This window comes from Sinohyriopsis cumingii, chromosome 19 (assembly GCF_028554795.1).
Source record: "Sinohyriopsis cumingii isolate HCF-2022 chromosome 19, ASM2855479v2, whole genome shotgun sequence".
In the NCBI taxonomy this organism is placed as follows: domain Eukaryota; kingdom Metazoa; phylum Mollusca; class Bivalvia; order Unionida; family Unionidae; genus Sinohyriopsis; species Sinohyriopsis cumingii.
In genome coordinates this window covers 34,775,778-34,802,387 of record NC_142979.1, presented here as the reverse complement: position 1 = coordinate 34,802,387, position 26,610 = coordinate 34,775,778, and the positions used below count along the sequence as shown (strand labels likewise).

The window sequence follows — 26,610 nt, the reverse complement described above, 5'->3', positions numbered from 1 at the left end:
CAGCATTAAGAGGTTAGTGTTAGAACTGGTTGTCCTGGTGTCAGGATAATGTAACTGGGTGGGACAGCATGGTACATACATGTCTGTGGCATGGTGCCTCTGTGCTAGACATCACTATAAACTGCCACACTGAGACATAGCGATATGATGTAAAATTGTTTAAATCTACGTTAAAAATCTAAATCACACACTTGCCTTTACAGTTCAATGACATCTCACCTGTCTGGATGGGTTCAAGTCTCAGGCTCAGCCAGTGTGGGTATGTGAAAAACATTGGTAGTAACTTCCTGTGAGTGATTTGTTCTTCCCAAGTTTTCCCTACTTGTTCCCCCACCAGATATACTGGCCACCATATTTAGCCTATCATGTGCTGAAAAATGGCATTAACTCAGAACAACAGAAACAACAATATTGGAGTAGCTTGACAATGATTCTTTCTTTGTCAGATATGTTCTTCAGCAACATTAACATTAGAAAATAAACTCTCTTACCACTCGAATGCTGCCTTTCCAGACAGACAAAAATATTGTCTTTCCCCTTTAAATAACAGTTCTTTAAAAGGAAAAAAACTTTCAGACTACCTCCCCTTTCCACCATTAGGTGGCTGCCTTTATTCCATATGTTTACCAGTTCAAGCTTTTGATGTATGATATACATTACACATAATCAGCTCTTGATATCGTTCAAGATCTTTAATTTTACCCATGGATCATAATGTGTGTTAAAGTATTGCAGATTTGGAATTGACAGTTTGATGATTTATTTATGCATTTTTAACAACTCCATGGGCATAATTACCTCATTATGGGCATAATTACCCCTACTTGGGCATAATTACCCCATCATGGGCATAATTACCCCTACTTGGGTATAATTACCCCATCATGGGCATAATTATCCCATCATGGGCATAATTACCCTACATGGACATAATTACCCCTACATGCCCATGTCCAAAGTGCCTGTAAATTCCAGTGTCATGGGTATAATTCTGACATCACCAACATATTTTATCACCTGTCATCGCAGTCAGCTGTCTCTTATGACTCTATGGTCATAACTAAGTAATAGAAAAAGTTAAACCATCAGCTTTAGTACAGTTCAACAAAAAAATTATTTCCTCTGTGAATTAAATCCCAAATAATCATAAAAGTTCTATCACGAGTCCAAAACTATAAAGTGTTCCCAAATTAATTCCAGTATTGTTTGTGCAGCTGTGCCTATAGTCTTGGATGAGCTAATGTGCCAACAGTCTTAATGTCACAGTGATATAATCCAGAATGTCCTTGAATGAATTCATAATAATCCAAAAATAAAGATTCAGTCCAAAAGTCAGTGAGCAATTTGTAATTCCATTGAATGATTTAAATAAATAAATCCCAGCAAATTATAACTGAACACAACTAAAATTGATTCCACAAAGACTGATGTTCAGATTGAAATGAATAATTTTGATGTAAACAAGCTTATATAGAAAACTAAGATACAATAAGATGACCATGATGTGGGTCATTTTAAATGGAAATTTCCATTAAATTCATGAACAAGGTCAGGTCTTTTTATTTAAATTTTATCAACCAATAAAACAGAAACCAGGTTCACCATAAAATGTCCAAGTCAAGCATGTCCTGACCTCAAATCCATGTAAACGTATATATATATTATCTTAAAGTACAGATACAATCATGGACAAAAGTTAGTGATACAGTATGCTGTTTACAAAATGACTCTTACGATCTACAATCGTGGACAGATTCTTCCCATGAATGCTGACAGGAAGGACAACATTTTTTGTCTTTCCAAGCGAGATGGATTTTGAAGGTAGTAAGTCAATTAGTAATATTAATGTTATTGTGTAACTGTTCTCAGATAAACATGACATAACATATGATAAATATTTCCTTTTTACATGTCTCATATCCTCTGCATTAGATTTTGTATTGAAATGGAACCTTGGTATAATATTACTAAAGCCCAAAGTTTGTATCCCAGTATACTCCATTATATCCTGATATACTCTGTTGTATCGAGATATACTCCATTGTATGCAGATATACTTGTGTTTCCTGCCTCACTAACTTGAGCAGAAGGCTGTGTCATCATAACATAGTTCCAAGACAAAGCATTCCATAGAACCGTTGTTCCAGCAATCCTATCTTTTCAAGGTCAAGATGTTTTACGACACGTTATTTAAAAAAAAACTATGGGATTAAATAAGTTAATCCAACTCTTTTTGTCTCATCTGCGAATGGCAAGGCATGGGTATCATTTTTGGAGATATGATAGTTTCAGTGTTAAGATACTGTAATGGAGGTTGTGAAAGACACTTTCTGCATCAGTTTCTGTATTTGACATCAACTTTGAAAATTATTACTATATGACACCCATCTATCCTTTGTGTTCAAGTATTTCCTGCATAAGCTGAAAGCTGTAACAAAAATGTGATTCAAAGTTAATGCACTGCATTTTGTGGGACAGATGTTTTAAGTGGGAATGACCTTTTAATTAAATGAATGCCATAAGGCTATTGACTGTATAGGAGATTTTTTGTTTCTTCTGTAGAGAAATAGAGTGTCTAATGCCAGGGTACACACATATGCAGAGAGCTCAGCCCATCAGATGGAGCCACTGGCTACTTAGGTTAGTATGACTTTGCAGGTCTAAGACTAGCTTGCTTCAGTAAGGTACCATAGTTACTCACTTATAAATCAAGTCCAACTGCAAACAACGTAGACCCTGATCTGCAGTCACATAATGCTGGCAGATCAAGGTCATTGTTTGTTCTACTGATTACTCCTAACAAACTGCATAGGCTCAGATATGCTGGCGTATTATGCAATGGCAGATCTGGGTCTGTGCTGTTTGCAGTTGGACTTACTAGCAAGCATAGATGATGTGCAAATATTGTTTCAAGTACAGAAGGACTCGACATCTGAGATGTGGCTACCATGACAGTGTAATTGTCGTCCAAAATAAACGACATTGTGTAGTGTGTTCTGTAGTCGACTGACAGTCAAACTAGATTCCAAATTTTCAGGAATATCACACACACTTGTCCACTGATATTGATACTTTTCCATCCACCCATATTGATACTTTCCATCACCCCATATTGATACTTTTCCATCTGCCCACATTTATATTTTTTATCAGCCCATATTGATACTTTTCATCTGCCCATATTGATATTTTTCCATCAGCCCATATTGATAGTTTTCCTTCTGCCCATATTGATATTTTTCCATTAGCCCATATTGATAAGTTTCCTTCTGCCCATATTGATATTTTTTTGTCAGCCCATATTGATACTTGTCCATCTGCACATACTGATAATTTTCCATTAGCCCATATTGATAATTTTCCTTCTGCTCATATTGATATTTTTCCATCAGCCCATATTGATACTTTTCTATCTGCCCATCTTGATACTTTTCTATCTGCCTATATTGATACTTTCCATCAGACTATATTGATACTTTTCCATCTGCCCATATTGATATTTTTCCATTAGCCCATATTGATAATTTTCCTTCTGCCCATATTGATAATTTTCCTTCTGCCCATATTGATATTTTTCCATCAGCCCATATTTATACTTTTCAATCTGCCCATGTTGATACTTTTCCATCTGCCCATATTGATACTTTTCCATATGCCCATATTGATACTTTTCCACATATCAAAGTCTGATTCCTTGTGTCAGACTATACATACCCTGATGTCTTTTTCCGGATTGAATCAAATTATGACGCAAGAAAGTGGAATGATGTATACCTGATGTGTATTTATTCCTTTTCACTCTGACATAGGTTCAAGAAAATTCTTTGGGCAATTAATGTTTATTTGTCAATCTTTGCAGAGCATGGTGTAAAAATCAGAAAATTCAATGCTATTCCAACTAGATTTAAGTATTTGTCCACCATTTGAAAATTCATGATAAGTTGGGCTGTCAATATTTACAAATTACCGTCCACATAAAAGGTGCATAATGCCATCCTTACTAAATGCAGTCCTATCGTGATGGTGGTGGTTCTTGTTTTTTTTTCTTCAGTTGTTTTGATGATGGTAGAAGAGTTCATATTGTTTTGCTGCTGTCCATTCATACGTCTGCGTGTCTGTAGCAAATTCATTTTAGCATCTTGGCACAAAAAATATTTAAAACTTTATCATGATCATAAGAAGATAAATAATTAATTAAGTTTTTAAGGCATTATAGCAACTTCCCAATCATGAACACATTTTTAACTGTTCTGGACTTCAGTTAAGCAAAAACCACTTGAGGTAGACAAATTAAAATTTGTCCATAGATTTGTATTCATATGTAAATCTAATTAAATTTTGGGTCATTGCAAAAAGTTTTTGATATTATTGGACAAAAGAATCTTGTTAGCACAATTAGGCAAAAATCATACACAATTTAAATTTGGCATGAATGTACACATTTGTAGCTGACATGATTAGATTCCCATGCAATTATATCCATTTTTTTCTGATGTTGAGTTTTTGAGTCTGCAACTTTTCTGGTTTGCTGTTTACATGTTTTTCAAGCACATATGTAGTTAATTGTTTCATCTATTATAGTGTTTAAAATGCAGTTGACAGTGTCAGGGCTTGTAGAATTTACCTATTACAGAAATCTGAGATATTGCATTTTGTTATAATATTCCATATTGTTCCTCGCAGCTATGCATGGATGCTGAAGAGAGACCTAGAGAGACTTAGTGGAGTGATACAGAGAGTGAATATCTGCCCATTGGGTTGGTGAGTATAAATCAATGCTTCAGTTTGATTTCTTTAAATTTCTTCAATTTGAGGGTGTCACGGTGGCTCAGTGGTTAGTAAGCTAGATTCAAGACCAAAAGGGTATGGATTTTGAATCTTACCATTGGACCTGCCTGCTGAATAAGCTACTGTGGTGTGTCTTTGGGGGAAGGTACTTTGCTCCAGTGGCATAAGTAATCTACTTGTGTTGCTGTACTGTGAAGCATCAAACTAAACAGACAGAACAAATCATTAATTTACATTGATTGTGCACCATGATGTATATGTGTGTGTGTGCATATATGCATATGCATATGCATATATATATATATATATATATATATATATATATATATATATATATATATATACATGCACACACCCACACATACACACCTTTAAAGTTGAAAGTGGAAAATCCTTACATACAAACTCTCCCAGGGATGAAATATGCATGCCAGGTAGATTTTACACTTTTTAAAAATAGTTTTCTGTGCTGTTTTTCAGATTAGTGTAAATCCTGAAAAAAATAATGGGGTGGATAGGTCAGGTACTACAACATTGGTCCATTATTTTCATCTTTTTCTTGGTTTGGATTTTTCACATATTAATAGAAGTACAGAATACCAGTCTGAATTACGCACACCAAATTCTAAGCAATCAGATTGCAGCTACCATGTGGGGTTCTATTTGAACCAATCAGCAGTTCAGAAAGATGGCATTCCCACTTGTAATTAATTCTGCACCATACCATATATATATTTTATTGACAGTATGTTAACAGTGTTGTCAGAAACATTCTTAGTCTTCTGGCAGTCAGATTAAAATCAGATCTCCACTCTTCTATGCAAAGAACTGACAGTGATCGCTTGGGGGCCATGTTCTGGTGACCTATAAATTAACCAGTGGAAATGAAGCTTTCAGAAATCTGAAAGCAAATCAAATCATTCAGCACACACTGTTCAGTCTCCCAAACACAAAGATATAAAACTTCATCTGATTGGCTGATAAAAACTATGGTTTAAAAATTATGGTAATAACATAGGTCACTAGGACATGACCCCTAAATGACTGCCACCAGATCTTCATGTAGGACAATGGAGATCTGATTTTAATCAAATTTGGTCTTCTTCTTGGAATAATGTTTTAAATTAACCAATCAAACAGAACAGTGGCAAGACTGAGCTTAAGGAATTCCAAAAATCTGAATATTTTTAGAGAAATTAAGTTTTCCTGGGAATGCTCAGTGTACTTGCTGCAATAAACTACAAATTATGGACAGTGAGGAGTAAAAGCCTTGAATTGGAAATATCTCCAGTTCAGATTGGATGGTTCCATGATCCTAATGACAGAAATGGATATATCTCCAGTTCAGATCGGATGGTTCCATGATCCTAATGACACAATTGGGTTTTGTAACTGTGAACTTGCTGACATCTGTGTCCAGTCAGAATGATGTCATCCATTCTCCTCCATTGACATGTTGAGAGGAACAATAATGTGTCCATGCTTTTAAGCATTACTTGAAATGCACAAAGAAGAGCAGTGGATCCTGACAGTATCTTTTTCTTCTGGCTAAGACAGGAAAAGAAGATATGACCCTCTTAAGTCCTGAAGTCGCTTGGCTTATTCATACAATTAGATACACCTCATCGGGATTTCCACTCTGAGACTTGAACTATTCTGGTGTGTCTCTTATCGGGATGTGATATTTTGATCCAAGATATTATAGAAGCCATTGGCTGGCATACACGTTTTTTATCCATGATTTAGCATCACAGAGACTAGAATTGAATCTATGTCTAGTGGCTGTGACCAAGATGACCATGGGACCGATTTCTGAAGTGGGAACAATAACCTTATGGGTTTGAGTTTAGTGCTTTATTGAATTTGCATCAAGTTTTTTGTCAGTAAGGAAAAGTCACTCTTGTCTCCTAGTTGTGCGCTATCATTTAGGAGAGTGGTTTATCCTTCTTATTCATACAGTCTTAACTTGAAGAAGACTTATGGTGGAGGTTAGATGCACAAACATTTCCTCCACTTACCTATTTTGATAGTATTAATGTGTTTGGTGAATGAATCTATTTTCTACACCTCCCTGCAAATGCAAGCATCCTCATTGATATGTCTCAGCTTAAACTGGTAAACATCTTTTTTGATGTCTGGTCACCTAGAGGTTATAAGTAAGGGAAGGTCATTTAAGTCATTTTGAAAAGTAATGTTACTTTGCCTATATGATATATAGACAGAAAGATGAAAATTTCATCTTTTCAGAATGCTGGATTTGAAATGTTCTATCCTAACGTGAATGCATTTGGGTATAGGTTCTCAAAGAAACATAATTTAAAAAAAATGACTTTCCCCTTGATAACCTCAATTTGGATACAACCATTCATTCAGCTATAATTATGGTAGTACAAATAATGGGTTTGCAGAATTAAATTCCTGAACAAGTCTGAGTGATTTGGCTATTAGGGTAATCATTGACATATTTTAAATGTGTCAAGATTGTTTCAAGCATTTAAGAAAAAGAAAACATCAATTATTGCTGAGATTTTTCAAGGTAGGATACTGTGAATAGCTATGTACTTTTTAGTGACATATCCTGTTATTAAAGGCAATCTTATGTTAGGAAACAATATTGATATTAGCACTTGATCACATTCATAGATAAGTTGAAAGTGATAATGAAGATTTCTCACCAGTGGCAGTAAAAACATGATGTACATAGTTTTACAATGAGAAGAGAAACAAACACCAGAAAAAGCATATAGAATTCTTTATTTAGTGAAAAAAATGCTGAAACATTTGCCATGAAAGTCTTCTTTATTGGCATGCAACCTTGTTTACCTGTTTGGATTGCTTCTGGCCACTTGCTGGGCAAGCAAGGATATAATACAACCTTGTTTGCCTGCCTGAACCACTTCTGACCATCTGCTGGGCAAGCACAGGTATAATGCAACCTTGTTGTCATGGCATGAGTACTAAGCCTCATTTTAGCAGACACCATTAACTTTTAAATGTCTTATTGTTGGAACCAAATAAACAACACATAAATATATTTTGATCTTAATCACAACATTTATTTCATGAATCAGCACATTTCTAATAAAATATTGGGAAAGTAACTACAAATATACTCTGATTTACCCTGTATGAAGATTTATCATTAGTGAGAGTTTTTCATCCCAGCAAGATGGTATGATAAACTACATGAGTCTGTTGATTAAATTTAAGAATTGAAGAACATACTCTTCCAACATAATATTTTCTCTCTTCAAAGTTCAGGGTATAATCTTTATTTTTTTGACTGCTCGTAACTAATTAAGTTGTAACATTTTAATATAAATCATCTTTGAATTTAGTAAGGGTACAAATTACCCTTTAGCTCATAAGGACCCAGCACACAACATTGCTTTATATGTCTATACATTGGTTTAGTTTTGTCTGTATGTAAGTTTTTCAGGCAACATGGTGGGTTATATGTGTCTCATTAACAAATTTCTAGCTTTGGTTAATTTATGAGCAGTGGTAGGGCCTTTTGTCATTGCATAGTTTAAAGCACATTTATTGATCACTGCCATCTCACCTCTGTCTAATTCTGTTCAAATCTCAAACTTAGACAAAGTGGGTATGCGAGTATGCTTGCCAGTAGGTTCCCTTGGGTTGGTGGTTCTTAATGGGGCTTTCATGGGATCGTCTTCCACCAGCTATACTGGCTACCATGTATAACCTATCATGTACTGAAAAAAGGCATTAAACCCCAAACAAGATAGCAGTGGCTAATTAGCAGCTTAATCTAGCAGCCATTTAATTCCGCTTCTGACATATATAAACTGCACAGTGGAAATATAATAATGCAGTTAGAAGGTTATGCCAGTTTGTCCCTATGTCTGACATAAGTTAAGGCCCTTGATTAATCAAAATCTGTTGATTCATGTTTGAGTGTAACTTTGTGTGTATGAAGGGCACTCATTGGACCACAGAATCTTTGTTCCTTTTGGAGGCTGCAGCTGTTCAAACATGTCACTTCAAAAAACATGAAAAACCTAAAATTTCATTTTGACCATAGACACTTAAGAAAACCCTAAAAAAATCTTAAGAGAACTTAAATAATAAAAAACGAACCTAATAATTTGAGAAGACAAATGTCTTTGTGTCCAACCCAACAGAAAAAAAATGCTTTTTTGCTCTTGGTTTTTCATTAGACTAGCCTAGTGGTCAAGAAAGTATGCAAATTATGCAAATTGAGGACAGTCATTAATTTTTTTACTTTTCACTATAGCTTTATTTTCATTGCTTTTAAAACAAATTCATAGAGTACTTTATAAAATTGTTAATAAATGTTATGCTCTCCATGGAGAAAATCTTTTAACTCCTTTCTTTGAACCTCAAATAAAATGTTAAACCCTTGAAGAAAACCTTTAAAATCCCTCAGATTGTAAATATAATTAAACTAATAACCCTGATTAAAGAAAGGGGTTCATTCATATTTTACTTTCTGAGCATATGTCCTTTTATATTGATGCAACTGCTAAGAGATATGATTTTTCTCCGTTTTAAAGCTTTTCTCCTGACTTGAATCAGATTTTTCTTGATATAATCCATCTTTTATATCATCTCTGATCCGTTTTTTCTTTTAAAATGGTCGTTCCCATTCCATTCTACAATGACCCTTATAAATTATTTGTTCCATATATTAGTTGGTACATGACACTCATAAAAAGTACTCTGATTGGTCAAAGGTTTAAATTCATCCAATGCATCTTCGTGTAATGGAAACTGATGGCAATGGAAAGAAGAAGCATGCTTGCAAAACATAGCATCCATAGTTGTTGAGGTAGACCATGACACAAAAAGTTTAGAAAAGGCTTTAAAAAACGTATGGGAATGGCTGGAGTGAAAAGTTATGGAAATTTAGTTTGTCAGATTTATAAGAAAACTGAATGCTAGAGGACTGGCATTTTGTAACCTCTGCAAGAAAGATCTGAATTACGGTAATCAAAGAGTTGGAAGAGTTTGGAACAGCACCAACAAAAGAAGCTGCATACAGGAAAATTGAAGCTCAGAAGGCATCTGAATAAAGTGCAGTTAGTTACTATAATAAGAAAGATTTCTTGCATGTAGCCCTCTCTCAGAATGTGCACAATGCATGTTGCCAATACAAGCAGAAGCTTGAAAGGAAAAAGGGTCTCGTTGAGAAGGAAAAGAAACAATTATTCATTGAGCCAAAAAAAAGTCAGTGGTGACAAAAAGGAAGGCTAAAGAAATCTTTGCCAAAGCTGCAAAAAGAGCCTGACTGGCATATCAACAGGCTGTGTCCATTGGAGAAAAAGACAAGTGAATGTATGGGATTATTTGTATATAATTGATGTACTTGGGTGTTCATTTTACAGATTTGTTATGAAAAGAGAGAAGTATAACATATTTGCTGCAAAAATTGACAAATTATTGTGACTTAATGATGAGGTGAACACTGACATGCACATGAAATAACTAAATGCATCAATAGTTTAGAGAACAAGTCCATGTGACTAAATTTGGTGAAATTATTGTTTTTCAAATGATTATTTTGATTTATTTTATGATCATAAATTCCACCAGGGGCATATTTTTATGAGTGTAATATGCTTTTTTGGCTGGATGACTTTGGTCCCCTGGACCCCAGGTCGCAGGCACTGCCCCTCAAAACCCCAATGGAGAAAGACCCCCAAATCCCCTATAAAATTATTTCGGCTTTTTTAATGGGAGACCAAAATCATGTCTGTGCTAAGAGAAGTGTCATTTAATATATGAGAGACAATTTGTTTGCCTTCATTGGATGTCAGAATCTTGTTCAGGTTGTTATCACATGCAAACAGTTGTTGTTGTTGTTGCTGTTGAGGGGTTTAGCACCATTTTTCAGCACACAATAGGCTATATATGGTGGCCAGTGTTAATGGTGGAGGAGGAACCCGGGAAGAACCACCGACCCATGAAAAGCTACTGGCAAGCTTTCTCACATACCCACATTGGCCAAATCCTAGATTCAAACCCACGCAGAGAGAGGTGAGATGGTAGTGATCCGTAATGGATAGCGCTTTAGACCACTCTGCCACTCAGGGCCCCCATGCAAACAGTATTGACCCTGATAAAAGTTCATATTAATTGACTTGTTCAAGCATTAGACACTTTCAGTGAAGTGACCAATTAACCAAATACCATTTCTTGGATTAGGTTTTGGTCAGCATTTAGTTTTTCTTCGTTTCTGCTGTTTTGACCTCCACACTATTTGAAAAGTAAACCTGATTTGCAGGACAGCTTTTGAAAAAATTAATAGGTAATTAATTGATCATGGATCAGTTTGCAGAAATGGTAAATTGATAATCTTTTCTGATTTACACAACACTACTTTGATGTAGAGGCACAAGTGACAGCAGACCTGGGTCTGTACAGCTTTTTTGTTGCATAGAGGTTATACAGAAGTACATAGTAGAACCTATCTTGAAAGACCACCTCTCCAGCAAGAAGTTATCACTACAGGTGATATCTCTTAACAAAACATTACATGTCAATAAATCTGTGCATTGAGAATCTGGTATCTCAAGGCAGGTGGTCCATCTTAGCAGTGGTCTTCCAAGACAGGTTTTACTGTATAATTTTTATTGGAACTATCTCATTTCAGTGGGGCTTTGGCTGGGAACCCATTTGGAATAGACAGAACACAGCTGGCTAAAGGTAAGAATTGAGAAACAATTCTAGGTAAGAGGAACTTCGTGACTTCAAATAAGTCCCATTGAGAAGGCAGTGTTGTGCCTTGTTAAGAATTTGTAAGGGACATAGTGTCTCTGTAACAGTTATTGTTATGGCGCATTGAACATTTTGATTGTACATTATTTATTTACTGTTATAAAAACTTCATTAGTTGTTTGCAGTCAAGACTGTATTTGAATTTCATGCTATATTTTCCTTGTAAGCCAGGGGAATTTTAAGGTCTGAGGTTTCTGAAAATGTCTAGAGATTGCCTTTCATTTTCCATCAGAAGATTCAGTTGAATTATTCATAGAAACTTTATTCTCAGAAAAGCGAGCTGGTTCTATTATGTTTGAAGTACTTTCAAAGTCACTGATGTGTTTGCCAAAGCATTTGTCATACTCTAGGCACAAAACTGTTGTTAAAAAAATTATTCGTCAAGAAAGTTTGACATTTTAATGGTTTAGGGTAAGTTCACTATCAAAAACCATTACCACTTTAAACATTAATTTCTTTGGTTTGGCATTGAATAAAATATTATAATCCAAAATCGCTTCTATTTTCATGAGGAACCATACCTGCTTGATGGTATATTGTAGGCAAATTGTCATAATACTTGAATATTACCTTAGTTGTCAATTTTCATTGTGAATTATAGAAAATTGTTCATTAGTAAGTTAGGAGTCACATGAAAAAAATTGCAAATGTGGACAGGGCTTATTTATGCACATCACCAGCACTCCTTTGGTAAAATATTTGTTTATTTCATCTTCCACTCCGTTTAAGAATGTTACATGGGGGGGATATTGCTACTGGTATGTTCATCTGTCTCTCCATAAATATTTTCATTTCTAGAGCTTAACTCTATGTGTTGAAAATTCTCTCTGCAAACTCAAAATGTCAAATGAACATTTCCAGCAGTCTGGTGAATTTTCTAATTTCTTTCCAGATTGGATGTGCGCTGATTTAGTACTAGCCACAGTAAATGAAAAAGACCTTCTTTTTAGAATAATGTCAACTATGTTCATACAAAATCAATACTTTTTAATGGAAGTTTGTAATTTGCGTAGATAATGCTCATGAAAGTGCTTTGCTCTCCATCTTCAGTACTATTTTCTTCCTAGAGGGAGAGCTGACTTTTATCAGTTTGTAATTTCTTCTAACTTGTATTAGAAGTTTAGTGTGAAATCGGTGTGAAAGGAAAACAACTTTTCATAGGATAAAATTTAGGTCATTGACATTCTCCATTTTTATATTTCTTTAATAGCTTGTTGACTAAGAATTTATTCTGGAAGGTAAAAATATTTAGTAGTTAATTAACCCGTTACTGCATGTAGATGCCTTTGATGTCACCCCCTTTACTGTATAATGATGCATTCAGATGCTTTTTATACCAGAGTCAAGTTAGATGCTACACATTTCCTCCATTACTACAACTGAAATGTATATGGGCATGCATATTAAAAATGTGCATGCAATAAAACCATTGTTTATTCACAAATTATACTTTTATGAGTGATTTACTACCTAATCTATAAGGTCAATACATTGTTATGTCTGCCATTTGTAAACATGGTATATATGCCGTAAAGATAATACTTAATTTATGATTCTTTGAACAATAACATTTTATAACGCTATTCGACAAGATCCCTCCATGCCTAAAGATATAAACTTATGAAAAATATTGATCCTAAATATCTGACAACTGGTGAATGGAAGCATGGGAACTAGGCTTAGCACATGTCACCAGTTAACCTTGGTAAATTGTTTATGAATATATCAACTTTAGAAAGACTGACGATATAATTTTATAGAAGATACAAATTTCTTTTTGATATGAAGACTTCTCAGTAAATATCTGACCAGAAATATCTAATATAAGAACAATCATAGTCTTCTAAGGGCAGTATACTTTTTAGAAATGTGGAAAATCCAAGTGGTTATTTGCTTCCTTACATAACTTCCAGTGTGTGCATTCCTTTATATTTGCATGTAATTTGCTGTTTAATATAAATCTAATAGCATTTAAGTGCAAACTAATAACAGAAATTTGATAAAATTTTGGCAATCTACAATTAAATGAAGTTGTCAACCAGCTTGTTAAGACGGACTTTTATTTCATCCTGAACAAGAAGTATTTTTAATGCTTGCATGTCAAAAAGATTGTGAACCATTATAACTTGCTTGTTGTCTAATGATAATGTATACAGCTATAATAAATTTGCAATATTTTATGCATAGTTGACTCCTTTTTTTAAATGATTGTAGACTGGTTAGACTATTATGATGATTTCAATAATAGAATTTGAAAATGGTAATAGTGGAAGTTGGATTAGTAACTTTAGTAAAGAAGTAATGATTCTTTTGATAGTATTGATAATGACATTATTAATAGCAATGAATTGTCATCAATTTCTGATGTTAGGGACTGATATTGATGTTTAGTTCCATGTTAGTGTCACTAATAATGCATACTCTGATTTTTTTAATTCAGAAGAAATATCTGAGTTAAGTGAAATCCCTGAAAGCCAAAACAGCTTGAAAAATGAGGGATTTCAGTTATGTAATCTGGAATAAGTTGACTCTGATCCATTCATTTTGAAATCTGGGTCAAACCATACCATTCATGTTAATGCTAGTTCTGTTAAATATGCCCAACTGTTTCTGGAACAATCATTTTTTGAGGATTGTGCAGTACAAGAAAGTTGTATGCACAACAAAAAGGGCCTGATCAAAATGACACCCAACATCAGTTGAGGAAGTTAAGACATTTCTTGTCATTAATATTCAAATGACAGTGAATCAGCTTCCTTCGTACAGACTATATTGGTGCACTGATCCATTTTTGGAAACACTGGATTCAAAGGAGTAATGTCTGTTTAAAAAAATGCTAAACTCCATCAGTATTTCCATCTGAATGACAAAACCACTGAAACACAACATGGCATACCAGGCCATGACCAACTGCGTCAGATTCGACAATCTCTAGGTAAAGTGAAGGAAACTTTCAAAGAAGTACACAGCCACAGGCAGAAACAGTCAGTAGATGAGGCAGTGATGAAATATAAAGGTAATTATTTTAATTTCGTTGTGAAATATGGATTATATTGCATTTTAAAAATTCATTTGCTTTAATAATTACAGGAGACTATTATTCACATACTAAGTATTTTGTTATCTGTTTAACATTTTTATATAATTAAATTAATAATTTATTAATACATTAAATGATAAATAAAATATACCTTTCTGCAATGTATATTTCTTTAGATAGAATGAAAACTTAACTGAAAGAGTTTGTAAATTACTTCACAGGGTGATAATCAATGAAACACTATATGCCCAGTAAGCCAGTCAAGAGAGGTTTCAAAATCAGGATGTGCTGTGATGCAGAAAGTGGATACTGTAATGTCTTGGACTTGTATCTGGGCAAACATGTTCCCAGTTATGGACCCCAGCTATCTCAGAAAGTTGTGAAATTACTTGTGGAGGATTGGAAAAGGAAACATCATCGGGTATACTATGATAGGTAATACAAACTTTTTTTTCAAGCAAAATGCGATATATACAGTAACCCCTGTTATGATGCCACCCCTACTGCAGGAGGGAAGGGGTCTTATAATGAGGGTGGCCTTTCTAGAGGGGGATGACAAATGCGAATAGTAAATACATATGAAGAAAGTCACAAGTACATTTAACTCTAAAACATTTAATATTTTCATTTAAAAATCACATGCATGTTGTGAAATAAATGTAAAACAAACTGTTTCATCATTTTCAAAAGAATGTTATGAATAACCATTGATATAGTTTTAAAACTGTCTTTATAATTATGTTACAGATCACATCATCTGTTACATTGTTGGTAACAGTCTAAATGACAAACCAGTTTCATCACAATAAAAAATATCCTTGCTGTCATATCCCCTGTATATATCGTTTATTCTTTTGTTCCAATCTTTGACAACTTCATTATTATCATCAGTTGATTCTCCACATAGGACAGAACACGTATTAGTGCGGCGGACTTGAAATCTGTGCAACCATCCGTTACTTGCGGTAAAGTCTTCATATCCCATTTCAGCTGACAAAATGGTTGCTTTTCCTTGGATCATTCGACCGGTGTGTGGAATTTTCTTAGCACACACAGTGCAAAACCATTCAAAAACCTTGTAATTCAAATCAGGATACAAACATCTCCGGACTTAAACAATTTTCTTTCTCTGTCCATTCCACCATCCCATGTCTCTGCAGAATTGTTTCCTTATCTTTCACGATATTGTTTATTTGAGTCTTTCCGACATCACAGTTTTCTGCAAGGATTGTAGAATCCCGCCCCGTTTCAGTCAGTTGAATTACTTTCACTTTCTCTTCTATATTTAGAGTTTTTCTTTTCCTCGATGACATGTTGGTCTTTTTGAATTAAGTTAATCAAGTTGCCATCTATAAGACTGATAAAATAATTTTTATGCATTTAAACAAATTGCCATGTGTTTTTAAAGGAAAGTGATCTTGTCACGTGATTCGTTAGTCGTAGTCTGGTACCCTGTTGTTTTTATACATTTCTTTACACTAAGTGAGAGAATCCAAAATGGCTTTGTTATGTACCATTTAACATCACGACGATTTGACCTTCTGGCCGTTAGTATTTGTAATCTTGACAATTATTGTCAGAAAAAGGAAATAAGGCGGGATATAAACATGGGAAAAATAGTTGCCACAGGTATGTTAGCATACTATAGACTGCCTATTTACAACAGAACAGGGCTTTGTTTATTTGCCAATCAATTGCTGGTGCTTACATAACACACACTGTAGAACATGGTTTCTTTGAATTAGGCCTTATGCAAGTCCTTTTCACAAGATAACTGCAATGAGAAGGATTAACTGTTAATTAGTCACACTGGCTTTTTTGCTTAGGACTAACTTTAACTGTTCTGCAGTTTGGCCACAGCTGGCCAGAATATGAAAAGAGGGCACATCCTGGGGAGAAAATAAGGCATGTCACAGGGGGAAATGGCTCGTCCTTTGAGAATTTCATGCGTATTGGACTCAAAAGATCAGACAATATTTAGTAAAAATGAGGCTTAAAAAGTGTCCCAATCTCCCTATTTTTTTTCAGTCTCACTGCTTGGCCTTTGAAAAGATGACAGGTATGTAAGTTACAGTACTGTTCTAGGGTTCCAATATGAAGTCATTCCTGTTGGGCAAGAGTATTTTGACAAAACACAACAACCTAGTTGCTACTGTATGGGTAATGGGTTCCCGAGTGGCTGAGCGGTCTAAAGCACTCACCGTTACAGATAGATGCCATTTCACCTCTGTCTGCAAGGGTTCAAGCCTTGGGTTTGGCCTATATGGGTATGTGAGAAAGCTTCCAGTAGCTTCTCATGGGTCAGTGGTTCTTTACATGGTTTTCCTGGGTTCTTCCTCCACCATTAAAACTAGCTGGCATGTATAGCCTATCCTGTGCTGAAAATGGTGTTAAACCCTACAACAATAACAACAAGCTAGGGTATGATATGGGCAGGTGCTTTTTGCTCTGTTTAGTTTTAAAGTTGTGTACTGTATTAAATCTGTAATTAATGAAACAGTGTACTGAAAGAAATCCAAAAGGAAAAAAATAAGAACATTTATCAATGAAAAGTAATTTTATTTGCAGCAGAGCTCATATAAAGTGACACATGATGTCACAGATGAATTAATTTGGAAAATTCCTCTATAGTTGATTAATTTTTAATCCTCCATTGTCATATTATTAACAATGCTAACTTGGACACATTAACGTCTTCATACACATTTCATGGTATAGATGATTTTTTTTTATAAGGTTTTACTTTTCAGTTTAAGGTACATTTGCTGTCTACTAACTCTGACCCATTCAGGAATGGATCAACCTTCTGTCGACTTGCATATGGAAGCAGAGTAGAAGCTAGTTTTCCACCTTCAGTGGAAACTTATCAAAATTACATGGGAGGCATTGACAGAAACAATCAGTTGAGAGCAAAAAATCCAGTGGGCATGTAATCAAAGAAGTGGTGGCAGTATTTTTTATTTTATCTTGTAAACTTGTATATTTAAAATGAATTTATTGTTCTGAAGGAGACATATACCTACATTGCCAACTGAAGAAAAGGTATACCTTCATAGACATCAGAGTTGATGTTGCCGAAGGGTTGATGAGCAGCTTCTCGTCTAGACTACATCCAATCCATGTACCAGTTCAACCAAGAATTCACAAAGTTTCTGAGCTTGCACACCCAAGAACCAGATGCAGATGGTGCATTAAGAGTGGACTGAAGAGATATAAAGAAACTGTTTGTGGCTGCATTCAGTGCAACATCAATTTATGCAAAGCTGGATGCTTTAAAGCGTACCATACTTTTCATGGTTTTTTATTGGAAGAATGAGGAATTGTTTTGTTCACTATTTTCGAGACTTGACAAACATAATTGTCCACTTCATCTGTTGTTGGATTTCTGTCACATTCTACACTTCTTTTAAATTTTTACTCCCCAGTCATTGTCTACATCTGTTCAATTTATAATGCCGAATACTGGTGCAGGTGAAGCTTTTCCACTTAATAAAGGTATTTATGTTTGGAAAGTTTTCTTTTTTTATACAACCTTGAGAACTGTTTGAATGTGATTCCTTTAAATCAAATCATCAATAAAAATTGTCACATTATTTATATTTACATGTGTTGTTATTCATATCAGAATGGTTCAATCCCCTGCCAAGTCATACCAAAGACTTAAAAAATGGTACTAACAGCTGCCTTGCTTGGTGCTCAGCATTAAGAGGTCAGTGTTAGGACTAATGAGCCTGGTGTCATGATAATGGGACTGGGTGGGACATGATGCTACATGTCTGTGGCATGATGCCTCAGTGCTAGACATCACTATAAACTGCCACACTGCAGACATCATAGCAATATGTCTAAAAAATTGTTAAAGCTACATTAAAAATCCAAATTGCACATGCAAATCACTCAGAATGGTTACCATGGTAACAGAACATCCCATGATTTATGCACAGTAATTATATGCTTTTAATAAATATAAGGTATGAGTACATTTCATCAATAAATTTAAAATTAGGAATCAGTCTCAGAGTTTTCATACATGGTACACATACATGCCAACCATTATGCTTTTGGTGTAATCATTACGCTTTTTTTCACAAAATTACCCCTTACGCATAAATGTATTCGGATTATGCATTTTGGGTATATCCCCCTTGAAAAGAAATTAATAATTTCTTTTCTCATTTTTGTTAACACTCCATTAATCCCACAGACCATATTCTTGAAAGGATGGCTGCTATGTAACTACAACTTAAGAGTATGCTTGTCCGTAGACTTGCATGCACTTTCCTAACAGTATTATGTTCTATATATAGCAGCTGCCCTATTTCCTAGAAACATGCTGGTTCTACTTTCAAACTTTTGACCTCAGTTTCTATTTATAGCAGCTGTATGGCTTAGTTCGGAGAACAGACTGGTTTTCTAACTCATAATATTTGCTCACAGATTCTTTGTTGAAAGTCATATCTGATACATAACCAGTCTGTAGGTATTTGGCAGTAAAGGTCAAGTCAGATTTATCCTGGTTGATATGCATGTATTAGAGCAAAAAAAAAATTCAAATAATTTCACAGATGGATTAGGAAAAGAAAAATCTATTCAGAGATGAATACATGAATTACACAATACAGCCTTCCATTCTAGGGCAGCTTCACACCCCTTGCAATCTGTGTGGAAAGGATTTTAATATTGGTCATGGTGGTAAAACAAAGAAACCTTGAAATAGCTTGTTTTACTAACTCCAATGCTAACTTAAAGGTAACTTCTTTTTTACAGCAGAGCTAAATTGGGGACATGAATTTTATAAATGCAGAGGCGTTATGTACCGAGTTCTTAATAGAACACGGACTACCCCTAGTGGTAGAAAACTACATTGGTCCTTTGTTTAAACAGATCTTTCCTGATTCTAATATTGCAGAAAATATGCATTTGCAAGAACAATAATCTAACACTGTTAGGTGTTTAGCAGATGATACTTCACTTAAAATTGAAAAAGCCATGAAAATTGGGCATTTAGTATTGCAACAGACAGGAGTAGCGATTATGATGACAAAATGTTGTACCCAGTTTGTGTAAGAGACTTTGTCAATGAAAATGACAAAGTCAGAGTGCTCTTCTTTCATTATCAGAATTAACAGTTGATTCCACTTGAGAAAACATTTTTTTATTTCCTGGATAGTGCTTTGAATAAATATAAGATGGCAGAACTGTATGGGGTTTTCAGCTGATACTGCATCAGTGATGACTGGAATTCATAAATGAGTTGCATTCTATATTTTGAAAAATGTCTGCATCATTGTTCATATCAGGTTGTCTCAGTCATATGATGCACCATGCTGCAGGAAAGGCTGCTGATAAATTAGAAGAACTGAAGTATCAAGTTGGCACTCTATCTGACAATAAACTTCATGCGGACAGAGTTGATTTTTTTCATCTTATTTTCCCAGCTAAAAGACCCAATAACTGGAGGATATAAATTTCCTCTTCTTTGTCAGGTTATGAAAGGAATATTGGTTCTTTACCATTCTAATGCTGACTGTGAGAGATTGTTCAGTATTGTTAACAAAAATATAATTGAATTCACATCCAGGCTCTGTAACCCAGCACTTAGCGCTCTACTGGTGTGCAAAACATTCAGTCTCAGTGGGTACAGAGTGTTTTGAAATGCAATTTGAGAGTCTGTTGCTTTTTAATGCTCAGAGTGTTATATACGAAAACTTGAAGCAGTAATTGACGTTAAAAGACCAGAGAGATACATAAATCATTTTGTACATATGCTCATTGAATTTTTATGGTGTTATGTGTGTATTACTCTTTTTCTGCTCAGATTACTCTTTTTGTCAACTTGGATTACACTTTTTCCTTGCCAGGGGTTGGCATGTATGATGGTTTTGGAAAGATTTGAAAATAATATTTTACCTTAGATTCTATATAGCCATGATACAGCAACATTCAATGCAAATGAGGTTGTTGATGTACCATGCTATCATGCAGTAAAGGGTTGACTGGGTGAGTGTATTATAAATTTTTCAACCCCACTTAAAACATTTCAGCTGGACAAGGTATAGTTGTGTAGAAAGTTGCTTAGACATGACTTTTCATGCATAGAATTTTATGCATTCCATATTTTATAGAAGCTTTGTACAGCATGTTATTGTGAATAGGTATTCACATCAGCAGTATATATGTTTACAGTGATTGACCATAGGCATGAGTAGTATATAAATCGAGTGTGAGTGGCCATGAGGTAATTGCATGAGTAGTATATGAATTGAGTGTGAGTGGCCATAAGGTAATTGCATGAGTAGCGTATAAATTGAGTGAGTGACCATAAGGTAATTGCATGAGTAGTATATGAATTGAGTGTGAGTGGCCATAAGGTAATTGCATGAGTAGTATATGAATTGAGTGTGAGTGGCCATAAGGTAATTGCATGAGTAGCATATAAATTGAGTGAGTGGCCATAAGGTAATTGCATGAGTAGTATATAAATTGAGTGAGTGACCATAGGGTAATTGCATGAGTAGTATATAAATTGAGTGAGTGACCATGTGGCAATTGCATGAGTAGTATATAAATTGTGAGTGACCATAAGATAATTGCATGAGTAGTATATATTAAATTGAGTGTGAATCTCTGTAAGGTAATTGCATGAGTAGTATATAAATTGAGTTAGTGAACATTAGATAATTGCATGAGTAGTAAATAAATTGAGTGTTAGTGACCATTAGATAATTGCATGAGTAGTATATATTTGAGTGTGAGTCACCATAAGGCAATTGCATGAGTAGTATATATTTGAGTGTGAGTCACCATAGGGCAATTGCATGAGTAGTATATAAATTGAGAGTGAGTGACCATTAGATAATTGCATGAGTTGTATATATTGAGTGCGAGTGACCATTAGATAATTGCATGAGTAGTATATAAATTGAGTGAGTGACCATAAGGTAATTGCATGAGCAGTATATATTAAATTGAGTGTGAATCTCTGTAAGGTAATTGCAGGAGTAGTATATAAATTGAGTTAGTGAACATTAGATAATTGCATGAGTAGTAAATAAATTCAGTGTTAGTGACCATTAGATAATTGCATGAGTAGTATATATTTGAGTGTGAGTCACCATAAGGCAATTGCATGAGTAGTATATAAATTGAGTGTGAGTGACCATTAGATAATTGCATGAGTAGTTTATATTAAATTGAGTGCAAGTGGCCATTAGATAATTGCATGAGTAGTATATAAATTGAGTGTGAATGACCATAGGGTAATTGCATGAGTAGTATATAAATTGGATGTGAGTGACCATAAGATAATTGCATTAATAGTAAATAAATTGATTGATTGTGTGACAGTAGAGTACTTCAGTAAGAGTCTTTGCATGTTGGCTGGGGAAAGCTAATGGCCATTTGACCTTTTGAATAGCCAGTGAAGGTATCTTTCTCAAATTTCCAGCAGTGATTGTTATATTAATGTTAATCATTTGAATGAAAGAAGTTTAAAATTCTGTTGAATGAACAAAACACAAAGATATTTGAAGGTAGATTTTGATGGGATGGAAACCTTTGATTGAACCAAACACAAAAGTGTGCATCTGGTTGAACAACTGATGCTGTTTATTTCATTTTGACCATTAGAATATTAGTTTTCTTTGGAAAACAAAGAAATAAATTGGGATTTTTCAGATGTTTGGAAAGTCTGAATTTGTTTTATTCATTGATTATTGTTCGAACTTTTAGGCTCATAGGTAAACCGATCTTAAAAGGTAATTGTAGTGTCTTTAAGGTTTCTGCTAGACATAGAATAGACAATCTAATTTTGACAAAAATAGCTTGCTCATTTTATTCTCCATTATATTGTTTGAATCAGGTGGTTTTTCCATACTGCACTACTTCATACTGCATGACACGTGTATGAAATAGTATCATGTTTTAGGAACTACTTTAGATTGTAAACAAACAATGTAGGGTCATGTATCAGATGCCAGAGCTTTTGATTTATTTGTCCGTGGATGAACTAAACAAGCTGTTTGATCCATTTGAGTGTCAGAATGATAAAGTTAATGATGTTGATCAGTTCACCGAATCAAAAAAGAAACTTTCAACAGAGCAAATGAATGAATGAATGAATGTGATGTCAGCTATGTCCATAACATATATGAGACATGCATTATATTGAAGAAACCTTTCTGATAATTTAAACATTTAGGAGACATGTTAATAACTATTAATAAATCAAATGGTTTAGACTATGACATAACTCTAGAGTCTATAAAAATGGAAAGGCATATTAAGGGCATGGGTTATCCAATCTCCCTTGGAGGTGTCCCATTTTACAAGTCATTTAAACACTAAATTTGAAGACAAAAATGCAGATGCAGGTGGGGTTTGGTAGAAAACCAAGAACCTTAGAGCCAATAAGCCAAGATGATTAAAAAGTCATATTTCCACTGGCAAAATGGGCTGTCACATTGTAGCTGCTTTGCAGTTTTCCTGGTTTAACTTGTTTGAGACAAATGTTTGGATTTATGGTAGTGAACAAAGCCATACAGGGCATGTCAATTGCTGTGGTTCCTCCAACAGAAGCATGTAAGAGATGGAATAAACATATGCCATCTTTAGCTGGTATTAACAATAAATATATTTAACTTTTGCATCTTCAGTTTCCTCAAAAGGTATTCTAGTTAATTTCTGCTAATCAGAATTACATGGGTCCCAAGAATTGGACAATGCCATGAAATTGTACTGTAATTTCAACTACATTTCCAACAGAAATCACAATCTCCTTGCTGCACTAAAAACAAAATGAATATAATATTCCCTGCAAACAATATTTAATCCAGTGTCATTTTGAGAATTTCAGTTAAAATAATTCATATTATTCCTACATATGATTCCATACAATCAATGACAGAACTGAGACACAAGTACAGCTGTATTAAGGCCAGTCATATGTACATTGTACAGAATTGACCCAGTTAATAAGTCTAGTCCATCACAACTAGAAAACAGAATTTAGTTGGATCAACACAAAACAAAATCCTTCCATTCCAGACCAACAGATAAAGTTGTTTCAGTGTGCATTCATTCACAACATATCTTGAAATTTCAATTTTATGTAGATCAAAAATGAGATTTATCTTTTAAATGAATGACTGAAGGCATGACCTTATTCAAAAGTCACATGACTGTGATATGTTTTCATTAATACTGTTAGTGTGTATTGTTGAACCTACAGATGTGTTATTTGCTTTGGAATCTAGCATAAATTTGGTTAATTTATGTCTTGCAGTGTGTTCTATTTATTATTTAGACTTGGGTAGAAAAGCAAAAATGGGTATATCATAAAAAGGTCATTACATTTGTATGGGAAAATAATAACTCATTTTTTTTTCCTGAGTAATGCTGCACTCCTAATGTCATGCAGTATTGCTCAGAAAAAATATGTTTATATTTTCCTTTACAAATGCAGTAACCTATTATTATGACTTTGCACATTCTCAGAAAGCATGTAAATGACTTTCCAAATCTGACAACTGTACATTGCCAAAGATGTTCAAGGAAGGCTTCAAAAATGCCGTTGCCTTCATTTTTTTGTTGGTTAACTCATTGTTATAGTGCTTTTCTCTCTATCTCTCAGTCTCTCTCTCGCCTCAAATGCAGGAGGTCATGGGTTCCATCCACGGCCGAGTCATACCAAAAACTTACAAAAATGGTACTAACAACTACCTCGCTTGACGCTCAGCATTAAGAGGTTAGTGTTAGGACTGGTTGGCCTGGTGTCAGGATAATATAACCGGGTGGGACATGATACCAGTGACATCATTTCAACATTATTTTTTGTGGGGGGGCCAAAACTTGATGGGCTTGTTAATTTTCGTATATAGGCAACAGCAATTTTGCATTTTACACCCCCCCATCCCCCCAGATGTCGTCTCTGCATGATGCTACATGTCTGCGGCATGATGCCCCAGTGCTAGACAACATTATAACCTGTCACACTGCAGACATTGTAGCGATATGACTGAACAATTGTTAAAGCTACGTTAAAAATCCAAGTCACACACACAACTCAGTCTCTCTCTCTCTCTCTCTCTCTCTCTCTCTCTCTCTCTCTCTCTCTCTATCCCACACATAGTCACTGACACACATGAATGATCACCAGCATAAAAATCTGTGCTTGTGAACTTCTTGGAATAGTGGCTCAGTGATTAGCCTGCTGGACTCAAACCTAAAGGTGTGTTTTTCAAATCCCACCACTAGATCAGACTAGGTTAGCTACCACAGTGTATCCTTGAGCAAGGCACTTTAGTCCAGTTGCCTTGGCACTAAATAACCCATTTGTGTTGCTCTGCCAATTAGCACCATACCAATCCAAACAGACAACATGAATCATGTAAGGCATTGAGTAGTATTTGAAAACAAAGTGCTTTCAGGGTTATTTTTAAGTAAATCTTTGAATAAAAATTTCAAATTTTCATTAAAAGACAAAATCATCTGTGATATGGGAAAGTAAGGCAGAAATGCAAATAAGCATGAATCATTAACAAGAAATATGAAGGCAACCTATTTATCTGCATTAAAAACCAAAGAGAAAGTTTGACGTTAGTCTAGAACCATCATTCTAATATTTGATCTGGATAATGTATTCAAATGTTGTACCCTTACGTGAATGCAACTGTATTGTAACATGGTAGGAAAATTACTATATATATGTATAGAACTTGGAGTTACTAGGACTCTGAAGATGCAGAAAATTGGCAAGATTTGAGGTTTTCACAGAACACTTACTTATTTAGGAACAAAATGGACTGTTCTTTTGACATCGCAGCATTATATCATGTATATATATGTTTTTGTGTTATGACCATAACGAATGCTGTTACAAACACTTGAATTTATCACTGCCAGTGAGCCCTTTTCCAGCCTTGGCCTTTTTCATGCTTTATTTGGAACACTGTTTATATTAAAAAAGCAATCAAAGTTGTCCAGTAAAATGTACTCAAATTGGCAAACTTTACCATTAAAATAATGAGTTACCTGTATATACTCGCTTATAAACCCACTCGCATATAAGCCGACCCCCAAACTGAACAGGTTTAAACACTAAAAATTGCATGACCCATGTATAAGCCGACTTACAACTCTGAGGCATCTCAAGATGCATGAGGTAAGTTCTAAATGCATTTATTTAGGCAAACTTGTATTTAAAAAAATTACATATATGCTTATCTCGGTTGGCCTGCAGGATTTTTATAAAGAAATGGTATAAACTTGTTTGAAAAGTAATTTAATTTTCTGTTTTCTTATTGTTTCTGCCTAATTTAGATTTGTGTATAATTTGATAGAACGATGACAAGAATTTAGCAATCACGAGTTCCTGTAACACTACCTCTCCCTTTTGACTAGATTATTGTTTGTTTATGCATTATTGCATTGGATATTTTATATCAGTGCACCGGTAATTACGTTTTTACTTTGCTTTGAAATTGTAAATACCTAAACTCATTCAAATGTAATCCCAGTATGACAACACAATGAACAAACAATACGGTTCAATGCAATGCTCGCAATTATGATACAGAACATATTTACATAATGGCGCCACCACATGTACATAGTAGGTTTGATTACGCAATGAATTAAGTACATCCCTTGGAGTTAAATCATGGGCACCATTGCACTCAACTTTTATGATATCTCCAAAATACAATAATGAAGTTTCATAAATAATGCTTCAAAAATTATGCTAATAACGTAAAAGCTGAATTGTAGTTTGCTTTGATGTAAGCGACCTTACACCATGCCTGTCAACTTTCATACCGGGAGGAAAAAAAAACTCCTGATATTTGGGGTCGTTCCACGCCTACCTCCCGATTTCATAATATCTTCCAAATTTTGCAGAGAACTCCTGATTATTACATTATATCTTGGATTTTCATTTCTTCTAAACAAGAAAAGTCCTACATGTTCTGTTGTATCACCTGTGAATTATTGTTGTGACTAAATAATTATTTTAGTATGCTTCT

The 26,610-nt window shown here is 34.6% G+C and overlaps 1 protein-coding gene and 1 long non-coding RNA gene across 2 annotated transcripts in view; both read left to right on the top strand.

The window, feature by feature from the left end:
• The window catches only part of LOC149775423 (argininosuccinate lyase-like), a 98,072-nt gene that overhangs the window by 37,235 nt on the left and 34,227 nt on the right, over positions 1 to 26,610 (top strand). The window contains exons 7-9 of the mRNA XM_089944080.1: positions 2,563 to 2,640; positions 4,684 to 4,761; positions 11,426 to 11,478. Coding sequence (XP_089800206.1) covers positions 2,563 to 2,640; positions 4,684 to 4,761; positions 11,426 to 11,478 — 209 coding nt within the window. The remainder of the gene's footprint in view (positions 1 to 2,562; positions 2,641 to 4,683; positions 4,762 to 11,425; positions 11,479 to 26,610) is intronic.
• On the top strand, positions 12,797 to 18,056 carry LOC149775424 (uncharacterized). The gene is made up of 2 exons (XR_016416577.1): positions 12,797 to 15,025; positions 17,341 to 18,056. It is a non-coding gene; the product is annotated as an uncharacterized LOC149775424 (long non-coding RNA).